Here is a 25,535-nt window from a genome sequence, read left to right on the forward strand (position 1 = left end):
TTTCTTCTTCTAAAGCATCAAAATAAAAAAAATACTAGATTGGATATCCTTAGAAGAAAAACATTGAGGCAAACCCACAAAAATTATACAGATGCAGCTTCTTGTTTTCAGGTTTTTTCCTCTTACATTCCTTACTTCCTTGTTTGTTTACCTTTGGTCCAAACAGGTTTCTCTGTGCCTGATCTCACAATCACAGAAATCTCCACTGGCATTAATGAGAACATAATTTCATTGTGAAATTCCCCTGAAAGGGAGTATTGACAGTTACTAGGTAGTAGTTCAGCTGGAAATATATTTATGAAATGTGATCTCTGTTTTCCTTTACCTTGAAGCACCTGCTTTTGGCTAAAAAGAAATATAGAAATATTTTGTCATTACTTTTCTGTGTACTGAAACTTTGCTATATGACTTCTGTAATTGCCTATTGATTTAGAATATTCCCTCTGACTGAAATGTCACAATGATCTAATTAAAGCTGACTACTTCTAACATTAAAATGCATTAAAATTACTCTAACATTAAAACTCTGTTTCTTATTCCTAGACTGTCATTAAAATACACAAATCCAGTGAATGGAATCAGCAGCCTAGAGATAAGGTAACATGATTTATTCTTAAATTGATCTTTGTGATGTACAGTCTGTTTGTAAATTAGGAGTGAAAAAAAGAGGAGGAGTTAAGTGCAAGTGTTTTCAAAATTACAATTTGGTCTCTGTTCCAAGTTACTATGCAGGAGTCTATAAGGCAGTCCTTATAGAAAGAATATATGAATATGCTCAGATAAAGATCTGAAAAAGTGGTGTAGAGAAACAACTATGTTGTAAGGTACTGGTGTGTGAAACATGCTGTTTTACTAATAGGATCAGACCACAAACCTGTTTCAGGAAAATCTAACTGTGATTTATAAACCGTTCTAGGGATTGAAGTCTACTTGCATGGCCAAGGTTTAGTCCTAGAGTGGATTACCAGTGTACTCTGTCACAGCTACCTTTTGGCTAATGAGGGCTGCAAAACCTGCTAATTCTTCTGCTCCATGGATGGTGACAAGTCAGGTTTTCCCTACCGTGAGAAGAAAGGAGGAAGGTTAGGGAATAGGAAGATTTGGGATGAAAGCCAATGGGAGAACTTGCAGCTGTTGCTCTCACTAGTGGATTCTAGAGATGGGAACAACGTCATCTGCTGCTCTGAGGGTCATCATACAGCTGCTGGTCAGCTTTTTCCTCAGCAGCTGGTCAGCTTTTTCCTCAGCAGCTGGTCAGCTTTTTCCTCAGCAGCAGGAACAGCAGTTAAAAATATTTTCTTAAGTTCTGCCATGGATAACGTGGCCTGCTGGTTTCATTGAAGCACCTCAATTAATTACTTCAAGTTACTTAGGAAGGACTTGCACTGAATTGAATTTACGTATATCAGAGGATGAACTGGATGTTTGCTTGGGCAGTAGAGGGACAAATAACTGCGTATAAAATGCTTTTGACATTTTGAATTAGGCAAATTGAAATCCAAGGAAACCAAAGAGAGAAAGTTTAAAGTAACAATGTAAGAAACAATCAGAACTTTACCAGCATTTTGGTAGGCAAATAAAAGAAGTGTGTGACACCAAGGTGAAACATATGAATGGATACCTTTATTTATATTGACATAGAAGGACATTCTACGTTTAGATAAAAGGATGTCCAGAAGGACTTGCCTTGAAGAGTCAGTGATGTGTTTGCATTTGTATTTGGAGTGCATAGTGACACTTCACTCATCATCAGGGACCATGATACTTGGCAAAAAGACAAACATGCTTTGATATTGAACATCTCCTCTCCTCCGCATGCTTATAGAGCTTTGTGAAAGAATATAATGTACAGATAAGATTGCTGTTATTATAGTATTTTTACTTTTTTGACTGTAGTTAGCTACAACAGTTAGCTAATTGTATAGGACCTTTGACGTGGTTGTCCTTGGTGATGGAGTTAAGCATTACTGGTTTTTGATACGTAAATTATCAGAGGCATGCATTTCTCTGAACACTGTGGAAAATTAAGGAAACATTTTCCTTGGAACCTGTTCCAAAAATACTGTTCTCAAACCAAGACTCTGCCCAAGTTATGTCTTTTCTTTAAGTCACAAAATATCATTTTGTCTGATTCTTCTCTGGACCTTCATCTACTGTCTGCATGCTTGTACAGACAGACCCACCAAAACATTGCCCTGAATCCTCAATCTCTGTCTTTTCTCATACTCGTGCAGGTCCTAGCTGCTCTCCTGTAATCTGTTTCTGTACGAATGAATCTGATTTCCTCCTGCATTTGTCCTGAATGTGCCCATTCTCAGCATAATGCTATGCTTTCTAGTAAAATCACAGTTCCAAGAAAATAATACCAATTATGAAGTGTTTGAAAATCCCATGGAACATGACACTGAGGTGCAAAACTAGCTACCAAGTTAACTGAGATCTTAGACGGGTTGTTTTCTCTAAAGTAGTCAACAGGTTTTGCTCGACTATACAACTGCAAATTACAAACCTTAGGATGCTGCTATAGAAACAAAACACTCAAACTGTTGAAACTTCTTAGATTTTGATTGTGGCAGCAGACATAAGAAGATCAAATATGATGTTAGTGCACACATATGGACTTAATGAGAAATATTCCAATTTATGGTTAGTCATCTGTTTATTAAAATCTTATTTTAATTAGTTATTGGGAGAAAACTTTAATGTGGTCATGAATCTGAGGTGCTTCTGAAATGAAGAAATTTGAAACAACTCTGCAGACCAACTAAATTAAAGACGAACAGCAGAACAAAAGGTGAATGGTTCATATTTTCTCTCTTCTTCTGGAATATTTGAGCCTAATGTGGTAAAGGCAGAAATATAAAGTTTCTCTTGATCTGTGCTTCTACTTGAACACATTACAATTAAGTACCAAAATTTGTAAACAGCCCTTGAAGGTGGGATAAGAAACTCAGGCTTTGCAACAGGTAGGGACTTAGAAAGTGGTTGAAGTCCTACCCCCTGTCATGCCCAGCAAGTAATTAAGTAGCTTAAGTCAGCTGTGTTTTGCATGAGAATTTGATTTATTCTCTTGGGCTAGGTGGGATGCAAGTTTTTCATAGCTCCTTAGGTCATTTAGACATAAAAAAATGCCTAAATGTATCATTTTTAATGTGTGACACGTGCTTATCAATGAAAAATGAAGTAGAGGAAGAAGGCAGAGGGTGGCTTCCAGGATAGGCATTGCTCAGGCATTCACTATGCATTGGTCTGGTTGTGGGAAGTAGAGAGTGATTGCTTCTGCATCACTTTTTTTTTCCTCTTTCCTTCACTTATTAAGCTGTCTTTATCTCGAACCACAAGTTTCCTCATTTTTGCTCTTTCTATTCTCCCACTCGTCCTGTTGGGAACAGGGAGCGAGCAAGCAGCTACATGGGTGCTTAGCTGACATCAACCCACAGCACCTCAGAAGGCTTTATGAAAAAAATTTTCTGCTAAAGACACACTTGGCTATTTGCACTGTTTTATGTTGGATTATCTGTTAATTTAAGAGACAATAATATTTCAGGCCTCTGTACAATACTGCATGTCATGCAATGCAAATAGTGAGATCCACTCAATGGAACAAGAACAGTCCATTGATGTTTTTTATAATTTGGGAACACTTTGTCCACCATGTTTATCTTAGCAAGTATATCCTAAAGAGCTTCTAAAACGCACAGAGATAACGTTACAATCTCTGTTTTCACCTTCTTGTTCACTTTGATTACATTTCTTGTTCAGGATGACTCCTTGATAAGATTACAGTCTGCATCGATAAACAGGACACAAGCAGGGCAAAGAGGTGGGAGGGAACAGAGTTTAGAGCCATGACTGCATTTTTTTTCCCTGTAAAGACCATTTACTTAGGTATAGAAGAACATCCCTTGAAGACAGGAAATGACAGCAGAGAGGAACACATTCAAATAGCTCTATTTATTCTTCAATAAAAGAAGCTCTAACCCCAGCAGCATGAGCTGGGACCAGAGCCAGCTCTTATCGTTGCTAGTCTACCACCTCATGCTGAGCAGCTAGTTATATCTCACCTCCTCGTAGCAGCTGCAATATCTGCTTCATCCCATGCAAACAGCTGCCATCTCTGTCTTCCTCCCTCTAAGAAGAGCAGTTTTTCCATTCATTCTGCACTTCCAGCTGAGAGGTGAGCTATTAGGGACAGGCAGTAGAGTTTTACTGGTTGTATTACTTTTAAAAAAGTGAACTACTACTGCAGCAGCAGTAGAAGCAGGGTGCAGTATCTTTGCTGGAAGAAGCATCATCTCAGCTCTGAGCAGCTGATGACGTACAGATGTTCAAGCACCTGTATATCATCTTCTCTGGGAAAAGGTATCAAAGTGGATGGAAGGGCAGAGCACTAGTATTTTCCCCGCTTACTTTGATAAGCACTTGACTGTTGTCACTGCTCATAGCATGTATAGAATAGAACTGGCCCAAGAACCATGTTTTAAAGTTTTTTCCCTGACAGTTGAATTTCAATTTGAATCTTTGAAACAGTAGTAATTCCAGCTAGATTCCTTTTCAAAAATCTCTCTCCTTGTAATGAATAGCCACATGAGATGGTGGCAAGAGGTAGTGGCAGTTAGAGTTTGTATGGTGATCTGGCACAAAGGGTGTCTGGCCTATGACCGGGAATTATCATAGGCCAGACAGTACACAAAGTACATAATGTACAGTACACAGAGTACATAACGTCTATGTGAAAGGTTATTTCCTGTATTGGCTCTAATGTTTAGTAAGAACACAGCATTTCCTATAAAACCAGGGTACTTCTGTTCTGTGTATAAAATCTTTGTTATCTCTCCTCCCCTTGTCATTAATTGGCTATATTGTGCTCATCTGAGAAAATATTAAACTAAATGAAGTAATGCTATTGGGTTTTGTTATTTTAATGTCTTTTCTGTAATTTAATGAATCACAGTCGTATCAGTTAAGTTCGTGTTTGTTAGAGGCTACTCACTATCTGCCAGTTAGAAAAATACTAGAGATAAATGCCTGTATTGTTAAACTTAACTATGTTCAGCTAGGTCTCTAATTAAAATCTTAATTCTCATAAATCTGCAAGTAAAATAAGAATTATGCTTTGATGCAATATGAAGAGACCTCTCTTGGAGGTCACTTCAGACTGTACTTACATATATAGCCTTATAAAACTTGTTTGTTTATGTGGTAAGTCTCCAAAGAGTTTCCATGTTTATATTTTCTTATCTTCTCAGCAAAAGTACAGAGCACACCCAGCACATGTAGCTGGCACAAACACTTAAGTGAACTTCTCTGTGCTTATAACTGGCCTTGAACTCATATCTATAGCACAGGCTACAGGGACATCATAGGAATTCTGTTCAGCCTGTGCTGTATATCAGGAAAATGTTCCACTCTTCTAGCAATTAGTATCTAGGCTAATACATGTTTCAATTTTGTAGATTTATTGCTATAATAATAGAACATTTTCCATAAATATTTGTGAATGTGTAACAGATGAAATTAATTTTTTTTCTTTTCCATTGATGATGGCAGCTGTATATATGTGAAGGTCTGATTAGGCTCAAAATGTAAGGAACGTCATAAGACAAAACATCCTTTTCTCACATGCGTGACACTGAGTTCTAGGATCCATTCTGAGCATTTTGAAACTCCTTAGGATTATAAATTACATGAATAAAAAGCTGATTAGAAACAATAAATTAATATATACATAAACCAAGTAAGGTTAAAGTATTAGGATACATACTACAAGAAGAAAAGTTTATTATTTCCTTATGAGATAACTGGGATACTCAAAAGCAACTGGGTGAAAAGTAGAGAGTAGGACATTGTCCTGGTCTGTAAAGGACCAGCGTGCACTTCTGAATGCTCTTAATTATTTCTGTTTCAGAGCATCTGGGATGTGTTCAGACTGCAGTGCTCTGCAGTTAACTTATAAACAAATCTCATGGCTGTAAACTACTGGAAATTGCTGCAACACCACACATGCACAGACCTTTTCAAAATGAGAAGGTATTTATTTGTGCCTAACTCACCAGAAACTGGGAGACTAGGGCTGACATCCCCCACTCTCCAGTAAGAGAAAACTCTTTGCGGTCTTCTGCAAATTCAGACATTTGCAAAGGCAAGTTGTCATTTAGGCGTGCGAGTCAAGGAAGAATTGCAATGATAAATCAGAATGGTTATCATGACTGTACCTATCATAAAAGCAATTTTTGAAAGATCCCTTAAAATATTTATTGAGAACCACTGCAGGCCTAATGACAGTCTCTTAGGGTCTGCTACACTGATTACAAACTGTTGGTAACTGATGGAATACTGCACTGGCAGAGGCCCTTGAAGAGTGAAATCACATTTGCTCCTTGCCTGCTACAGCTGTGGAAAGCTGTGAATGTGAGATGAAACTCTTAAGAAGTAGTAAAAACATATTCACAATGTCCCTTATGAACAATCCTAATGAAACAGAAGGCCAAGCTAAGATATTGACTGTGATGTTTGCAGCTAGCAATAGTGAACCTTTATCTGCCACCAGTAGTTTGTCAAGTGAATATTAAATTTTACCTCTGTCATTTTGATTTTTTTTTTCTTCCTCTCTTGTCTTTACAGGTTTTTAATGACCAACAAGTTCTATGGAGGCTCAGCTAGAAACTGGTCCACTTTAGATTCAGTTGAGATTGTACAAGATGAAGAAAAGTTTGCTAAATTTAATGTTTCTGTCATCTCTGCTCCTGCAGAGTATTCATTTCATTGTCAGCTGGTGGGAACAAGCAATCTCTATCCTGCAAGGCTGATTCCATCCAACAATGAGGCAAAAAACTGGGATGTTTTCATTTCCTGGTTGCAAGTGAGTACACATTGCCATTTCAGAGATAATTCCAAGAACTATTATGGGCTATTGTAGGTGGTGAACGACACACATTCATAATGCCCTTACTTTCATTTCAGCCTGAGGGAAAACGTGAAAGAAAATCTGTTCCCCCTAGGTGAGCTGTTCAATAAAGGGGTAAAAAAAAAATGCCAGTTTCGGAACAATGAGAACATGAAAGCAGAGCTTTGAAAAACAAAAAACTGAAGTTGACTACAGAAAAGAAAACTCAATAAAACAAATGCGCTTAATTAGGCAAAGGATTGTAAGTCCCCATGCCTGTTTAATGAGTTGGGCTGCTATTGGAAATGTGGACCTCTTAGGCAGGTGGCTTTATGCTGCTTACTTTTGTTTTTATTTGATTTCTTTGCACTTTGTTTATCTGGGAAATTAGAGCTTAGCGTAGTTACTGTTTTCAGAGACAGACTGTCTGAACTCCTGTAGACAGGAACAAAGCCCAGTACAATTACATTTAATGGAAGGTTTACGGTGGACTTCAGGTGGGAGCAATGTTAGGTCCCGCATGGTACAGAAAGAAAGAAGCTGGCTTTTTTGTTTGAATGAGGCATAGATTTTCTGTGGTTTTAGAGCAGTAGTACAGACTACATGTGTGGTGGTGATGATTGCACCTTTATTCTTTTGAACATTGATCTTAACTCTAGGAGAAGCAAATTAATGTTTATATCTTAAAACAGTAAGGGATCTCTTTGATTAAATTCATAGGAATAATTTCATAAGCTAACCACATAATAACTGGATACAAATGCCAATGTGGCTGTATTTAACATGTTGATAACAAACCAAATCTCAATAATCTGAGTCCAGATTTGACATTTCTGCTTAAACAGTGGAAATCTCAAAGGAATAGTATCGGTGGTGAGATTTCTATTCTACAAATTCAAGGATGAAGTCCCAGAGTTTTTGAGAAGTAATGTAGCATTACACATCATATTGTGAAGGTTCCTCCCAATGATTGATTATGGAAAGGCCTGAAAATATCTTGCATTCGCACAACTGCACTGTGCCTAGTTAACTCTTTGAAGTTAGGCTTGTACATCACTAGGTTATGAAAGCACGTGGGCTATGAAAACACAAAGTTCCTTTGTGTTTTTTCCTTGAGTTTCTATATAGATTGACACTGCTGCCTTCTCAAAGCTTAGAGAGAAGCCTTGCTCCATCCTTAGTAGACATCCTTTTGGTGGGGTCTTCATCAAGAATGGAAGTAGTAGGTTTCACACCTTCCTTACTGATTCAGAGCAACAGCTGCTTCCACTGTTCAGGCAGCAGAACTTACAGTTCTTAGGAAAGGTCTTTTTCTCTGGTGAAGTCCTGAGCATTAAACACAACCTGAATAGTCCTATTCTGATCTTTTCTGTTGTGTGCCAAAACAGAAAGTCACTATTCTGCGCTCATTTCTAAGTTTTATCTGAACTAGATCACACATTTCCAGGTATCTTCCACTGACATGTGGTGAAATTTGATTGATCAACCTATCATGATTTTCATCTCAATGTTAAGCAGTGAAGTAGGATCCAGTGCCAGTATCACTTGTACGATTGCAATGTTGAGTTCTGAAAAGGTTTCCATTGTATTAAATGGACACAGCATCTGCACTGCAAAGCCTTGCATAGCTTATTCCAAGGCAAGGCTGATCTGATGCAACCTTTTACTTCAGTTAGACCTAGCTCAGTCACTGCTACCTAAAGAACCCCTGTGGAATGCTGTTTCATAGCCTAGAGGGTCACTACTGATGTACACAGCACCAAAAACTAATGTGGGGGGGATTTTGTTGCTTTTGGTAGTGTTGAAGGAGTTCTTGTCTACTATAATGCCATTTATCCTTTTTGAGGATCTCTGAATTGTCTATGAAATTAAAGAGAAGGCTGCCACCAAAAGCACTTCTTTTCTTTAGTATGTCTCATAGTGGTTTAGAAGCCCCTTTGTTTTTAAGAAAAGCTTCCAACACTTTAAAACAAAGAATATTAGAACTCTTCGTGGCTAATGTATTTCTAAGTTAAAAAATTAGACATTCAGTGTATACTCAAGACCCATGAAAATAACAGATTTTCTGTGAAGGCTTTGTCAAAGGTCAAATAATAAGAAAACTCCATTCAAAAATTTTTTTTTAATTTAACACTAAATGCAGACTACTATAACCAAGGCAAATTACACTTCTCCAAACACTAAAATTAAAACTTCTGCAGTATAGAGGCCTGTATCCAAAAGGCTTTTACATTCATAAAAATTAAAGAACCACATGCAATTATTTTTAACTTTTCTATAGATAGATGCTAGGAATCACATTTTTATCTTCCACCTGGGATCTAACACCCCCACGGAAATGATAAAGCTTCAGAAATACAATAAAAGAACCCGGAATATATTTCATCTCCCACCTAAAAGTAGACATAGCGTTTTAAGAATGTACAATTAAATCTTTCACTTTGAAGGTTCAATAAGCATAATCCTGCTTCAAAAAAACCCCACTAGGATAGACATAATAAAATTCAGTATTTCTGGCTCTAAATCAGAAATGCTAAAGCCTTTCTAAGCAAAATACACCTGGTAAGTCCTTCAGAGAGTTCTTGTAAATGTGGCAACAAGTATGTATTATTTTCCAGGATTTCAATCCATTTTTTTTTGAACATAAGTGACATACTTCATCACCTGCTTTCTGGTTTTGTTGTAAATAAGTCTTCCAGACTACAGTTTGTGACTCCTATTCACACTCTCATCAGTTGTCAAAGCAGTGGCTTAACAAGGGAAGACTTCAGTAATCACCTGTATTCTCTAAAATTGTGTAAACAGTTACCCAACCCCAAAGCTTATTTTCACTAATCCTGCTTTAATCAGAACTCTGACTACCTATATTGAAAGCAGGCAGTATTTGCAGGCTAGCTATCATGATCTGACTTGGAAAGTTCTTCTTGGAGGCCCAGAGAGCTTGTATTACTAAAATTGTCTTCACCTCCACAGGACCTAAATAGACCCACGTTCTGCAGATTATAACAATTTTATTAGTCAGCATTCGGAAAGGTATAGGCATTGGTCTTAGTACTTACTGATGTAGCATTGTATGCAAGCCACAGATTAATTTCTCCAATGTTTTTACCAATACTTTTCCTACAAAGAACAGACTCTCTTATTACCACAAAGCTTTCCATTTGATTTATCACAAAACATAGAACAATCATGGAATGGGAACATAGGAAACTGGAAATCCACAATCTTCTGCTTCTTTGCTTATTGCATGGCGAAGGGAGTGATACAAATAAAATAATCTTTTTTATTTTATTCTATAGTATTTTATAGACAATAGCCAGTTTTGTCTCTTTGCTAGTGGATTTATGATGTTTCATGCTTTCCTTACACACTTATTTCAAAGCATCTGTAAATACACAAGACTCCCAGTCTTCATTATTCTTTTTAAAATTATTTAAGAGAGACTCAGAAATACAGATCAGATGATTCTTTCCTTCCTCTATTTTCTTCCACCATTTTGATTGCTTTCCTTCTGAAGAAATCAGTGCTTATGTAATTACAGAGGGGATTGTCTTCCCTTTCTTTGTATTTTCCAACCCTTTGGTTTTAACAAAAGTTTTAGAAGGATAGCAGTCTCAAAGACATTCAGTTTGTTGATACTTTTTGCAAAATTGGTAGCTAGGCAGAGACTAGGTCCCCAAATGAATTGATTTTTCAGAAGAAAATAATATGGTAAGAGCTCAGTCAGTGGCAGATCTCGAGAATCCAGTCAAATGAGAGATATTACAGATTTTTCTGTCTCCTGGGAAAGCTTATGTGGATTTCATATGTTAATAGACAACATAGATCCCACACCTCAGTAAAGCAAACCCTCTCTCCTGTTTTGAGTCTCTGATGTCTAAAGCAGGGGAAAGAAAGGTTTCACAACTGTTTTCTCCTTCAAATTTCAGTAAAACTCAGTCAAAAAGTCGTCTTCATTTGATGTATTTTAAAGTAGATTTCAGGAGTTATCCTTGTCAAGGAGTTATTGGCTAAAATCTTATGGTATTTCAACAAATCTCGTGATCAGAGCAGGTGGCTTAACTCTTATGCCATTGAGTTTTCTGGTTCTTAAGTGGTCATTGAGTGGTACTGATCACACATTCCCTTTGGGACTTTAGTTCTAAAAGTAACACAGATTTCTGAAGTGAGAAACCTACATCTTGCCAAGCAAATGAATTCTGCATCTTTAATTTCCTGGGTGAAAAGGGGTTCTGGAACATTGTTATGCATAGGATTTCATTCTCACTCTTTTTTAATGGACAGAGTGTGACTGGTAATTAACAAGTGTGCTTTTTGTAATTACCACGTGTCCTCAAAGTAGGGTCTATGCGCCATGTTTCATTGCACTCATTTATCTACCTGTCTTCATTCTCAGATTCAAGGCTTCAACATTGAAAACAACCAGTTTTCCTATGCAAGTGACTGTACAGGCTTCTTCACTCCTGGAATCTGGATGGGCTTGGTGACATCCATAATTTTACTTTGGATCCTCACCTATGGAATCCATATGATCATGCAGCTCACAACAAACAGCAGATTTGATGATCCCAAAGGTCCAGCTCTGTCAGTTCCTCAGACAGAATAGCCATGGACCTGTTAGTGCTGCAAAGGGTTTTCCTGGTCTGATATTTATGATTTTTATAATATATTTCTTCATAATATGTGTAACTTTAAAAAATATCATAGCAGAAAGGGGTAATTAAACTACTTGTAAGAAGTATCGTTATGCTTGGCAACAATAATTATTCTACTTGTTATTACCATAATTCATTGATAATGATCTTTGTGAAAGGTCTGAGGTGAAGCTGTAGAGGTTATTACTCTGTCTGGATATTAGAAGGACTAGAACAAATTGCCTTCACTTTAGCTATTATTGGCAAGAAAAGACATAACAACAGAGATAAATGTGAAGGATAAATAACTTATTTGATAGGAAACTATATATTGAAACTCCTGGTCTCTCTAAAGGCTCTTTAGTAAGTATATTATTTTGATGCTAGATCTTAAGAGGACTGAACTGCGTCTTGTAATTTTTTCTCTTGAGAAAAACATTAAGAAAAGTGCAGAACTAATAAAAGTATAAGTCTTGTATAAAAGTATAATTGGTGTTGAAAAGTCTTTTCAAAATACATCCCTTTGTTCGGATGTGTATCACAAATGAGAACAGAAGTATTAAGACTTATCTTCGCTCTAATGTCAGCTTATGTCTGTGACAATTATGTTGAGTAAGGGTAACTCATGTATTTGTTTTAGCCGTGGACAGCTGATGGAGTTACTAAGCAAGAGAGGTCTGTGTCTATACTGATGGCAAAGTTGTAATTGGTGTCATGGCAACGAGTGCAACTTTTCAAGCTTGTAATCTAAGATGCAAACAGCATCATAACAGAGATAGGTAATTTTCATAATGTCCCTCATTTTCTAGGTATTTTTCGGATAGTTATGAATTTTGTACAAAAAAAGGAAACAAAAGGATGTATAAAGTTGTTAGAGGCACTGTGCTAGTGTATTGTTTAACTCTGAGCATATTTATGGTCACCTCAATGATTCTAGAAGCCTGGAGACATTCAAGGTGTGCTGGATTCTTTTGCAATTAATAAAAGATGCTATCTGACTATGAAATGAGTTATTAAACATTATGAAGAGCTAGGAAATAGTAAAAGAACAATGGTAAATTGGTAAAATAAATGGTAAAAATAACATTTTCATTCCCTCTGCAGTGATGTTTTGTTATGATTGTACAGGTTTTGTTAGTAACTAAAGAGCAAAAAAGATATAATTTTGACAAAATTACATTTGTCATGAGAAAAATTCTAACTTTTCTGATCTTGATCTGTGTCATAGGACAATGATGCAGAAGAAAGACAGAATAAACTACATAACTAGACCAGCAATAGTTTCTACCCATCATTCCCGGATGTCACATTTTTATTATGCAGTCAAAGAGGTAAATTAAATGCTGTCTGAAGCTATTCTTCCCGAATCATTCAATCCTGACCTGGAAGACAAAAGGAAAACTGATGTGCAACTAGCAGAGGTGACTTCTCTGCTGTAATATTATTCCCAAATGTTCTTTAAAGCCTCAAAGAATGCTGTCATTTGATCTACACAGAAACGCTGTGTTAGAAAGGCACCTTTTCTTTGCGAAAAATAGTCACCAGAATAGACAACTGGACTGGTGTTATTAATTCTCCCTTTAAAGCAAGTTAGATGATACAACATTGAAAATTGATGTAATGGTCATGTAACTGATAGCTAGAAGAGAGGAGAGCTATTACAAAGGGCTTTGTTTGTAGAAGTCAGCTTTCTTACATTTTATATCTAGGACCAACAAAATTTGGAACAGATTTTGTTCAACAGTAACAATATATAGGAACCAAACAACAGTTTTACAAGGCCACTTAGCTCAGGTTGCTGTCTCCAGCAGTGGTATGAGTATGGTAAGCACATGGGTGTACTTTCTCCTGATGTTCCACCAGTCTCCAGTTTTTAAGCTCGGGGACTTCTTCAACCTCAGCGTATTTGATAACTCTGTGTATAGTTACAGTCCACATTTTTTTCCATTGTTGCTTTGAATCTGAGCACTCTCCTGGAGGTCACCGTGTCCTGGTTGCAGTGTGGCAATGGTGATACATGTACCCTCCCTTGCTTGCCTGAGCTGGACTTCAGAGAAAAGAAGGAGGAAACGAATACGGGAAGGACATGGATTTGCTGGAGCAAGTCCAGAGGAGGGCCACGAAGATGATCAGAACACTGAAGCATCTCCCATATGAGGACAGGCTTAGACAGTTGGGCTTGTTTAGCCTGGAGAAGAGCAGAAAGATGGGGAGGATCTCTATATCAGAGAGTGTAGTGATAGGACAAGGGCTGATGGTTTTAAGCTGAAAGAGGGTAGGTTTAGATTAGATATTAGGAAGAAATTTTTTAAGTAGTGGATGTCCCATCCTTGGAGGCTATAAGCAACCTGATCTAGTGGAAGGTGTCCCTGCCTATGGGAGGGGACATGGAACAAGATGTTCTTCATGTTCCATTCCAACCCAAACCATTCTATGATTCTATGATATAGGCTGTACAATGGTGAAGAGATAAGTCTGTTTCAGAAGAGATCAAACTGGATCAGATGTTGGAATAGATGTTTGTTGGATTAGCTTTTTGGTAGTTCCATAAAACTGAAGCTTTCAGAAAATGGTCAGACTGAACTGTTTATTGTGTTTGGTATTATACATTCCAGAATGAAGGGGAAATCATTTTTTGAGGAGAAAATATTTTTCCTTCTACCTTCTCTGACAACAACAATACCATGATCAAAGGTAAATGGGGCCTGTAGGGGCATATACTGTATTTCTATAGTGACCTGGCGCATCCCTCCAATGGAAAGTTCAAGACGTGTTGTAGCCCTTGATGTGGCAGGGTTATTCTTGTGAGGTCCGTATTGGGAAAAGCAGCAGAAAAGGAAGGGAACTACCCACAGCCATAGACATCTGGGGGCCAGGTGGGCTGTGCCCTGGGGACAATGTCTAGTCCTTCTTAGTAGAGGATCAACTGCTCTTTGTGCGCATCTGGTCAGTTGACCTTGGCTAGCTGGCAGGCACCTACTCAGCCTCTTCTCGCAAAGGCCACCCTTGCTGCCAGTGCCTGGACACGAACATCCAGCACACCACATCAGGGGGCCATGTGCTTTGCTTGAGTCCCCATGCCACCTCAAAGCCCTGCAGCTACACATCATGCTGGCCTGTGGTGGGAGACAAAGACTGATTTCAGCAGGACTGGATTCCTTCCTTTTGAAGAAGGCTGGAACTCAAGAAATTCTAGCAGTTTTGTATCTTCCTGTATTTGTTTACCTTACTGAATAAAGTTAAAAACCTGTCAGGGGACTTCCAGATCTGTGTACTTCTGATTTCACAATTCAGTTTAATTGCAGGTGTGCTTGTTAAAACATGCCTGCTTTGGGAACTGTTCCAGCCAGTATATTAGCTCTGTTTGGAAGGTGTGAGCCTTTATTCCCCAGAGCTCACTTCAGTTATAAGAAGTACTGAGTTCCATGAGTGCTGGCACATTTCTCTACAAAGTACGAAATAATTCAATAAAGATGGAGGGAATGGTGGGAACAAGAAACAAGGAAAGACCTAAAGCCATAAATTATGGTATTTCCTCACAATATTCACCAATTATCAATTGTTAAAAGGGGAAATGAGATGAAGCTAGAATCTGAACCTCCTGACCTGATAAAGGTTTGGTTTGCACCCTGAACTGTTGGTTTCTTTGCTTGTAAAATTACTTATTTCACAAACCATGTGGAAACCCAGCAGTGACTTATAATGAAACAGAACTATAGTAGAAATAGTCCAATAGTAGCATTTTTGTTTGGGCAGGAAAGGAAGAGGTCGATTTATCTGCCAAGGGAAGACTCAGTAAAGTAATTGGTGCTTCCTTTCCTTCTGGTTGCCTGATAAATAATGAATATGCAAATCTAAATTAGCTGAAATATTAAGCCATGTACAGGCGTTAGAGGACTCTGTAATTATTTCAGCATAAGTTGGGGTCAAGCACTGGAAACCAGAGATTCTGAAAACAAGGAATGACCATGAGAGGGCTAAGATAAGCAGAGATACAAGAAGCAGCCTGAATGTTGGATACTGGTCACTTCTGGCAAAAACCTAACAGCAGTCTCAGCAGGTGGTCATGACTGTGGGGACAAGTGTAGCAATAATCTTATATTTACATTAAATTTAAGAGGATGAGACAACCCACACAAGTGGGGCGTGGACTCATTTTCCTACAGGCTGTTTTTTCTCTTGCATTGTGTGGTGGGTTGACCTTGGCCAGCTGCCAGCTGCCCACTCACCTGTTCACTCCTCCTCCTCCCTTTTAATGGGATGGGAGAAAATAATATGGAGAAGCTTGTGGGTCAAGATAAAAAAAGGGACACCGATTACCAGTCATCATCATGGGCAAAACAAACTTACGGAAGATTAAGTTACTGCGACTTGAAACAGGTTGGATAGTGAGAAACAAAACCAAAATTAAAACAGTACCTTAAGTTTGCTCAAATGCCAAACAATCTTTTGGTGTCTTAATATCTTCCAGTACAGGAACCTGTTCTTCATTTTGCTAGTACAGGTTCTACTTTCAGATTGGTCCATTCCCTATCAAAAATGAATGAAAAATCAACAAGAAAAGAGCTGTTTCTACAGAACTCAGATTTCCAAAGGCTTAAAAATTATTGAAGTGTAGGGAAAAAGAAACGAGGAAAAAAAAAAAAAAGAAAGAAAGAAACGAGGTCTTGCCAAGGGGTGGTTCCCTAAGTAAGTAATCTCTCACTTCCCAAGTGTGGCACGGCGTCTTTCTTACTTCCTACCTATGTGGGTGGAAAGGAGACTTATGACAGTGACTGAGCACAAGTGCAAATCATCTGCTATTGATGTCCCACAAATGAAGTGGCTTCCTTACCTACACCACAACTTTTTGTATGCCTCCTGTTTGAACGTGGGTTCCTTGCTTCAGATTGGCTGGATTTCTGTATAACACCCAGACCTGGTATGTTCCTGAATTATTATAGCTGAACTTTTTTTTATGTATCAATCATTATTGCCATGATATAAGATGATTTACTGAATGACTATATCTTTTCTGCTTTGCCAGTGGTAATGTGGATGTTCAGTAAAAGACTATGAAACCCATTCTGAATCTGAGTGCTCCTTTAACTAGTTGTGTAGAAGTAACATAAAATGAATTACGTACAGTCACCATGACATCATATGCAACTTTAATTAATAAAAACTGCACAAAACTAACGTTTGCAACATAAATAAAACAACAAATGCTTTCATAAAAGTACTTTTGGAAGGTGGATAACTTAAGGACTTCCCAACATAATGTTTGAATTGTAATTTTGTGTATCTTATTTGTTCTGGATAAATGTGAATACGTATGGATAGCAGAGTGATCAGTCTAGCCATTTAACAGATACCATTCATTGAACCATACTGGCATGATTTGAGACGTTACTATCCTTATCTACCCTGTCTTTCCTTCATGTATACCTGTGCCTCAGCTGTTCATTACGTTCACACTGCTGTGCTGTCTTTTTCCACCAAGGACGTAATATATCAGATTTTACACTAGAGTAGCTGAGATGCAGGTGCTTGTCTGGGTCTCTCATTCCTGCCAGTAATAAAATCCTGGCAGAGGAGCAAAGCAGATAGCTGCAAATACTGATGTTTCAAAACATTGCAGTGATATTGGGGACGGATTTTTATTAGAGCTGTCAAAAGAGGAAACCAAAGCATACAAGCAGCCACGTGCTTTGTCAGGCACCAAACAGCGGATAGACTGAGAGACTGGATCCAGTGTGGGCAGTGTATTTTCTGTCTCTGCATACCTGAACACAGGTCAGCTAATAATGTATGTTAGGGAAAACTCTGGACTGCTCTGGTTCCTATCCTGCTAAAAACAGCCTTATTTGTCCATGGCAGAAGATACCCAGAAAGCATAAAGATCCAGCTGTGGCTGCCTTCTTTAACTCTGTATAGTCAAACGGTAATTGAACAGGGTTGTCCCACACCCCCAGTGGTCTCAACCCTTTTATTTAACAAAAAAAAGGAGGAAAAAGCAATGGGGAAGAAGACATTCAATATGGTTCATCCTCTTTTCCTTAACACACCCCAAGTCCTCACACTTCTGAGTCCTGCATGCCAGTGGAAAAGCAAGGGTGGCAACAAAGGGCTTTGTGTGCACACCTTCTTAATGCTAGTCTGTCTTTGAAGGCCCCCCAGGTGCTCAGCTTTCTCTCCCAGAGCTATTCGTTCAGGCTGGCTGTGAACCAAGGCATGAGTCGCCACTTTAGCTGCCCTTCAGAAACTCTAAGGAAGCTGTTACCAGTTTGTGTGGTCTAATAGTCATCAATAGACAGCTAAATGGGAAGAAATTAGCATGAGGTTTGGGTGAGTGGTTTTTGTTTGCCTTAAATAGCACAAAAAAAAATCTTCATTAGAAATATGTATCAGGGAATTGAAAGTCTGTTCATGTTATGACATCATTTGAACAGATTTCTGCTGTAATTGCTTTTATAGCACTTTGAAGTTCAAGGGGGCAGAAAGTTTTTTGTGGTCATAGACTGCTGCACTGAGCACACTTCAGCAAAATATAAATGAGTTAAAGATTATTTGTAATTTCTGAAACTCTCTCCTGAATAAAATTGGTGTCCAAGAATTGGAAGTTATAGAGGTGTGCCTAATGAATGGCTATCTGCTGTTTATTATGAAACTCTTGGCTAACACGTGAGCTAGTTACTTTTACCACCTTACCTTATCAGAAAGGTGAAGGACTCCTTCAGTAGGGTCATTCTTTTCATCTGGAATAGCCAAAGGTTTCACTTCAAAGATTCAGTAAGATTGCATGTTACTCATTAAATAATATCTGCATTTTTTTCTAATCAGCAGTGTATGTATTTGCTGCAAACCCAGGGCTGGATTCAGCTGCTCTGTAATGGGACTGTCATTCTAAAAGCTGTTTATGGTGAGGCCATTGTTGTAGCTGGAAATTACATAGTCATCAAAATTATCATTCATTCATACTCTTCTTTGATACTCTAATATATTGGACCTCTTTTCTGAAAGTGTTAGCACAGAGCTTCAGCTGCAGTACAATCTCTACTCCAGCCCTTTCCACACTTTGTAGGAAAGGAATTCGAAAAGGCAGTTGCAGCAGAGGAGATGTTGTCTGTTATTAGTTCTAAGGGAAATAATTTCATTATTGCTCATTACATATGATAATGTATGTGGTTGAGTCACCACCCCTGGATGTATTTAAAGGACAGGTAGATGAAGTGCTTAGGGATGTGGTTTAGTAGTGGACAGTTATGGTTGGATTCAATGATATCAAAGGTTTTTTCCCTGATTCCATGATTCTATGATATTGTTTTAGTGTATTTGGAAGGAGCATGCAAGGAGTTTTTTCACCAAGTTAAGCTTTCATTCTGAGAAAGAATCTGCCTCTACCAAAAAAGTTAGCACCACTAAATTTGTTCTTTCAAAACAGACTCTGACACTGCCATATTAGACTGCTCCTAGTTCTCCTGTGCGCTTGCTCTGAACACAGACAGGGAAAACAAACACGGTGCTGGGCTGTTCAGGTCCATGCCCTTGCAGTCAGAGGGCTGGTTTGCCTCTTGTGATCTTGTGTTTTAAGGATCAGAGAAGTGAAGTGTCGTCTCCCTCTCTATATCTGCAAACAGCGGGCACAGCAGCAGTATCTCTGCTGTCCTGTACGCAAAGAATGTTTCTGAAAAGCACACCAAGCAGTGTTAGCCTTGTCTCTAAAAAATCATCCTGCTCCCTAACAGGTAGAAGTGATTTGGCAGCTGAAGACTCAGTTTTCTGTTGTTTCATTCTTTTGTTCATAGGACTGTTGTGCACCTGGACTTCTGACTTTAAGCTTTGCCTGTGTTGAAGATCACCTCCACTTTTCTTCATGTTTGCAATGGGTCCATTTGCTAGTAAACAGCAGAAGTGAGGAGTGACCTGATCTGAATAGGAAAGACTATGAAGTCCGAAACTCCAGAATATCCTGCTTCTGTCCACATACAAGGCAGCACCTTGTAGCTGTTCCTTCCAGCTAGGTGACCTAATTGCTTAATGCTGAGCTCAGTGCTCAAAAGAATTTGGCAAATGCAATGCATAACTAAGAGCAGCAAAAGTACCATTTGTGGCCCTTTACAGAGGGAAAAGCTGCTTATTTGTTTAGGAAATTGAGGCTATAGTGCTTAACTTGTGATATTTCAGTCACTTCCATGGCAACAGGCTCTGAGAGAACAAAGCAGGACTTCACCACATCACATAACAGCTTGAAATTGGAACAGAGAAAATTTCACATAGCAACACTGAAGTTTCTCTTAACTTAAATTTTACCTCTGTTAGTTAACTGATGATTTAATCAGTGAAGTAATTGGTGTACCGCCAAGCAGTTATGAGCAAATTGGCAGTGATTTCTTTTAGTTGTCAGCCATTTCTTGTTTCTGTAACGGCTGGGGATGTGCCAGCACAGTGTGTGCCCCCAGCTCCCTCTGCCCAAGGATAATACACACTATCTGGAAGATTCCCTGTGATGATAGCTGTATTTAAGGGGTAGCATCACTTAGAAATGATGGCCTGGTTCAAAGGCATTGGAATTTTTCCATCTTCTTCTATGGACTTCAGATTTGACCTGATTTTAGAAATCTGACGTAGCCCTTTGCATGGTCTACTAAGTAAGAGGTCACACAGCACGTGGCTGACTGACAGGATTGTGAACCTTCTGTGTTTAAAGGCAAACCTTTTATGTTTCCAGTCTGAATTAGATCTGGCCACAGGGGTTTTGATCCCCTCACCATAGGCAGGGAGAGAAAGACTACCTTACCCCTTGGGTCCTTGTGTTACGAGCATCACTTGTACCATTTCCTTTAGCTGCCTCATGCAGGAAGGGCTAGAAAGGGCTATGGTGCCCATAATTCAAAGGGCTTATTGTTAGGTTTCCTGCAGGAAAAGGGAGGGTTATTAAATCATAGAATCATAGAATAACCAGGTTGGAAGAAACCCACTGGATCATCGAGTCTAATCATTCCTATCAAACACTAAACCATGCCCCTTAGCACCTCGTCCACCCATGCCTTAAACACCTCCAGGGAAGGTGACTCAACCACCTCCCTGGGCAGCCTGTTCCAGTGCCCAATGAAATGGAGCAGCTGATATAGGAAAAAATGCATGCTGTTTCATTAACAAAACCTTCTCTCATACATCTGCTGTAAACAAATCAGATATTGCTGTTGCAATATGATGTGCAAAGAAAAAAAAAGAAGAGCAAAAAGGCAACAAGGTTTGTTTTTAACTTTAAATATAAGCAGCAGCAGATGAGTCAATTATGATGCAAGTAACTGGTTAAGTAGCTCCATTAGTGCAGCCTGAACTTTTAGAACTTTAACTTTAATTATGTTCATTGCTAGAAGAGTATCACTTAGATAAACCAATTATTCTGGAAGAGTATTTCTGTCATATCTCTGGCAGCATAGCCTTCACCCTGAGCAGAACAAGAAGTAGTCAGTGACATTTGATCACTTTTTAGCAGATGAAGTAGAGACTGTCAGATTGCAGTATGACTTCTGATTTTTGAACTTAATGAAGTGCTCACCAGACATGTTAACCAAAACTTTTTTTTTTCGATTGACAGACATTTCAGCTCTATGATTTGTCCTTTTGTACTTGCTCCTACCCAGCCCTTGCATAGCGTGGTATTTGCCCAACCAGCTCACCACAAGCCTTTACAAGGACAGCTTTAGAAGTAAATACCATTACTTACTGCCTCTCAAAATCTCTCTGTATTAAAGTATGTACTTCTATACTCTGCTTCAAACAGCCTTGGTTCACACAGGAGACACGTGATAAGGAGCTGAGCTCTCATTCCTATTGCAGAAATCTGTACTGCAATGTAATGTTTAATCCATCATGGAAGTAGGTGTCACTGACAGATGTTCATATATCAGCATGGTTTGATGTTCATTTTGCATTATTATTTCATGTTGCTTTTCTAATTACCTTTGTATGAAGCAGACTTTTGAAACCATAGAATCAGAGAATGGTTTGGGTTGGAAGGGACCTTAAAGATCATTTTGTCTCAACTCCCCTGCCACGGGCAGGGACATCTTCCACCAGATCATGTTGCTCAAAGTCTTATCCAGACTGGCCTTGAACACCTCCAGGGATGGGACATCCATAACCTCTCTGGACAACCTGTTTTTTTTCCTAATATGTAATCTAAATCTCCCCTGTTTCAGCATAAAACTGTTATCCCTTATCAGGAACTACAGTTCTATCAGGAACTATCAGTTCCTTAAAGTTCTGGAAGGCTGCTATAAGGTCTCCCCAAAGTCTTCTCTAAGCTCAACAAGCCCAACTATCTCAGCCTGTCCTTGTATGGGAGGTACTCCAGCTGTCTGATCATCTTTGTGGCCCTCCTCTGGAATCATTCCAACAGATCTATGGCTTTCCTGTGTTAAGGAGTCCAAAATTTAATGCAGCAGTCCAGGTGAGGTTTCATAAGAGGAGAGGAGCAGAATTACCTCCCTCAACTTGCTAGTTACACTTCTTGTGATGCAGCCCACAATATGGTTGGCTTTCTGGGCTGCAAGCACACATTGCCAGCTCATGTTGAGCTTCTCATCCAGCAGCATCCCTGACTCTTTCTCTTCAGGGCTGCTCTTAATCTATTCTACATGCAGCCTGTAGCTGAGTTTGGGATTACCTCAACCGACGTGCAGGATCTTGCATTTGGCCTTGTTGAACTTCATGAGGTTTGCACAGGCCCAATTCTTGAGCCTGTCAGGGTCCCTCTGGTTGGCATCTATTCCCCCCAGTGCATCAACTGCTCCACACAGTCTGGTGCCATCATCAAACTTGCTGAAGGTGCACTCAATCCCATTGTCCGTGTCTATGACAAATATGTTAAATGACACTGGTTCCAATACTGACACCTGTGGAATGCCACTTGTAACCAGTCCCATTTGGACACTGAGCCACTGACCATAGCTCTTTGGGTGCAACCATCCAACCAATTCCTTGTCCACTGAATGGTCCATCCCTCAAATCCTTATCTATCTAATTTATTGACCAGAATGTTGTCAAATGCTTTGCACAGGTTCAGGCAGATGATGTCAGTTACTCTTCCCTTAACCATCAATGCTGTAGCCCTGTTGTAGAAGGCCACCAGATTTGTCAGGCATGATTTGCCCTTAGTGAAGCCATGTTTGTCGTGGTTGTCATCAATCATGTCCTTATTTTCCATGTGCCTCAGCGGAGTTTCCAGGAGGATCTGCTCCATGATCTTACTTCTTTTATTTTATTTTATTTTTTTAAAAATGGAAGTTATGATTTCCATTTTCCAGTCAGTGGACTGCCATGACTTTTCAAGTATGGTGAGTCCCTCAGGTCCTGCAGATGCATCTCATCAGACCTCATGGACTTGTGCAGCTTCAGGTTCCTTAGATGGCCTTGAACCTGATCCTCTCTTACAGTGGACAGTTCTTCACTCTCCCAGCCCCTGCCTTTGCCTCCTGCCCTTCGGGTGGTGAGGCTTGAGACCTTACTAGTGAAGACCAATGGAAAAATGTTATTGAGTACCTCAGCCTTCTCCATATCCTGGGCAACCAGATCTTCCACTTCCTTACAGAAAGGGGCCCACATCCTCCCTAGTCTTCCTTTTATCACCAACATGTAGAAAGTTTTATTGTCATCCTTGTCTTCCTTGGCCAGATTTAATTCTATCTGGGCTTTACCTTTCCTAATCTGATCCCTGGTTGCGTGGATAATTGCTCTGTATTCCTCCCAGGCTACCTGCACTTGCTTCCATCCTCTGTAGGCTTCCTTTTTGTGTTCAAGTTTGTCCAGAAGTTCCTTGTTCATCCATGCCTGCCTCCTGGCATTTTGCCTGGCTTCCTCTTGGTTCGATTGCATTGCTCCTGAGTTTGGAGGAGGTGATCCTTGAATATTAACCAGCTTTCTTGCCCCCATACCCCTGCCTTCCAGGGCTTTATCCCATGATACACTGCTGGCTAGATGCATGAAGAGACTGAAGTCTGCTCTCCTGAAGTCCCAGGAAGCAAGCTTACTGTGTGCCCTCCTTACTGTCCTAAGGTCATAAACTCCACTATTGCGTGGTCACTGCAGCCAAGGCTTCCCTTGAGCTTCACATTCCCCACCAGCCCTTCCTTTTTAGTGAGAACACAGTCCAGTGTAGCACTTCTCCTCATTGACTCCTCTACCACTCGGAGAAGGAAATTGTCATCAACACATTCCAGGAACCGCATGGTTTGCTTATGCCCTGCGGTGCTGCCTCTTCAACAGACATTTGGGTGGCTGAAGTCCTCCATGAGGACCAGAGCTTGTGAGTGTAAGGCTGCACTTATCTACAAAGAGCCCCATCTGCTTGCTCTGCTTGGTCCAGTGGCCTGTAACAGACCTCCACCATATTGTCTCCTGTCCCTACCTTCCCTTTATTCCTGACCCAGAGGCTCTTGGCTGGCTCCTCATCCACCCCCAGGTGGAGCTCCGTGCACTCCAGCTGGTCATTGACATAGAGGGCAACATCCCCTCCTCATTTCCCCTGCCTGTCCTTCCTAAAGAATCTTTACCCCTTCATCCCAACACTCCAATCATAAGATTCATAAAATAGTTTATCATTAGGGCTTTTTTAGGCCTTAAATTGTTAAAGCTCTTAAATATAATTCTTCACAGAGGACGTTTGTGAGTACATCAGGAAGACTTGGATTGGTGAGGCAAAATTACCCAGAGGTCAAAACTCAGAAAATCCATTTTTTTTCTGACTGTCATCTATCTCCAATATGTTATTTAGTGCTAAATAATAAATCTCAAATTTTTGACACAATTATATGATACCTGCAGTTGGAATTTAGACAAAAGCTGAGGTAAAGTTCCTCAAACACCAGGCTGGTTAGTAAAAGCAGATGTTATCCAATGCAGTAAACATTATGCCAGTTGAATCTAAACTTTCAGCCACTGGACATTAACTTCGTTGAAAACTATCCTCCCTTAACATGGAAGCATGCCAAGTTACAGGCTTCTTCCAAAAATTCAGACCTTCCTCTCTGTCTGCCTTTATTTCTGCTTCAGTAAAATGGCAGATCACTCAGAATTGCTGTGAGATGCTCAGGTAAATGATGCTGTGCAACTGCAAAGTAGTTTACATTTCTTTTGACAGCCTAACAGTCACTTTTTCAGATCAAGGATCTGAGCCATTATTTCTTTTGTGCCAATGAAACAGCATTAGTTTAAAACAAAATGGAAAACGAGAAGTTTTACTTTTAGATTAAATGCTAGACTCTTGACAGCTGTCCTAGTTTTCCCCTCATTTATTGTAGTGGTAAAGTAAGATTATTTTTCACTAAAGTAAATGAACAGAAAATTTTATGTTATTTTGGTTGTTTTATTGCAGATTTTTTTCCTTTCTTTTCAGGATAAGGGCAAATTTTCAAGTTAGATGGAAACTAAACAAACCCTCAGTGCAATGTCTCCACTGTTTCAGTTTGAGTCTTGTAGGCCAGACTGTAATATAAATAACTTAGTGCACAGATGAGGCTGATTTTTTTTTAAAAAAAAAAGCCCCAAAAGAACATAAACTTTTATCATAATTTATTTAGCGAAGTTATTTCAATGGATGTGTTAATGTGATAGCTAAGCTGAACATTTCTCTGGAGAGAAGAGGATTTTCAGCCTGTTTCGCTGGTGAAAATTAAGCAGCTGGAAAATGGGATTCCTAGAATTCAAAGGAGTCTGTAACAAGTTGCATCCTGGTTTGTGTTTCAGTATGAAGAAATATGAAACTACATGCAAGTGATAAAATTTGATTGTTTGGGGTTTTTTGTTGTCCTCTCCTCCAGCTTTTTTAAGCTTTTGAGAAGCAGAGTAAGCCTTGCTAGTTCTTTGGAAAATTCTGAATTTCAGAAAAAGTTCTGTCTGTTTTGTTTGTGCGTGCTTGCATCCAGCTTCTCCTAGAAAGCATCTGGGAAGGACAAGTGCCCTGATGTTTAAATCACTGGCCCATACTGACATTTTATCCCCTTATTTTATCATTGCATCATATTTCA

General features: G+C 39.2%; 1 protein-coding gene across 1 annotated transcript in view; it reads left to right on the forward strand.

Moving 5' to 3' along the window:
* LOC138717334 (V-type proton ATPase subunit S1-like) overlaps positions 1 to 14,770 on the forward strand; it is a 50,959-nt gene extending 36,189 nt beyond the window's left edge. The window contains exons 8-10 of the mRNA XM_069850852.1: positions 544 to 597; positions 6,625 to 6,862; positions 11,283 to 14,770. Of these exons, the coding sequence (XP_069706953.1) occupies positions 544 to 597; positions 6,625 to 6,862; positions 11,283 to 11,492 (502 nt within the window). The 3' untranslated portion in view covers positions 11,493 to 14,770. The remainder of the gene's footprint in view (positions 1 to 543; positions 598 to 6,624; positions 6,863 to 11,282) is intronic.
* The last annotated feature ends 10,765 nt before the right edge of the window (positions 14,771 to 25,535 follow it).

This window comes from Phaenicophaeus curvirostris, chromosome 1 (genome assembly GCF_032191515.1).
Source record: "Phaenicophaeus curvirostris isolate KB17595 chromosome 1, BPBGC_Pcur_1.0, whole genome shotgun sequence".
Lineage (NCBI taxonomy): Eukaryota > Metazoa > Chordata > Aves > Cuculiformes > Cuculidae > Phaenicophaeus > Phaenicophaeus curvirostris.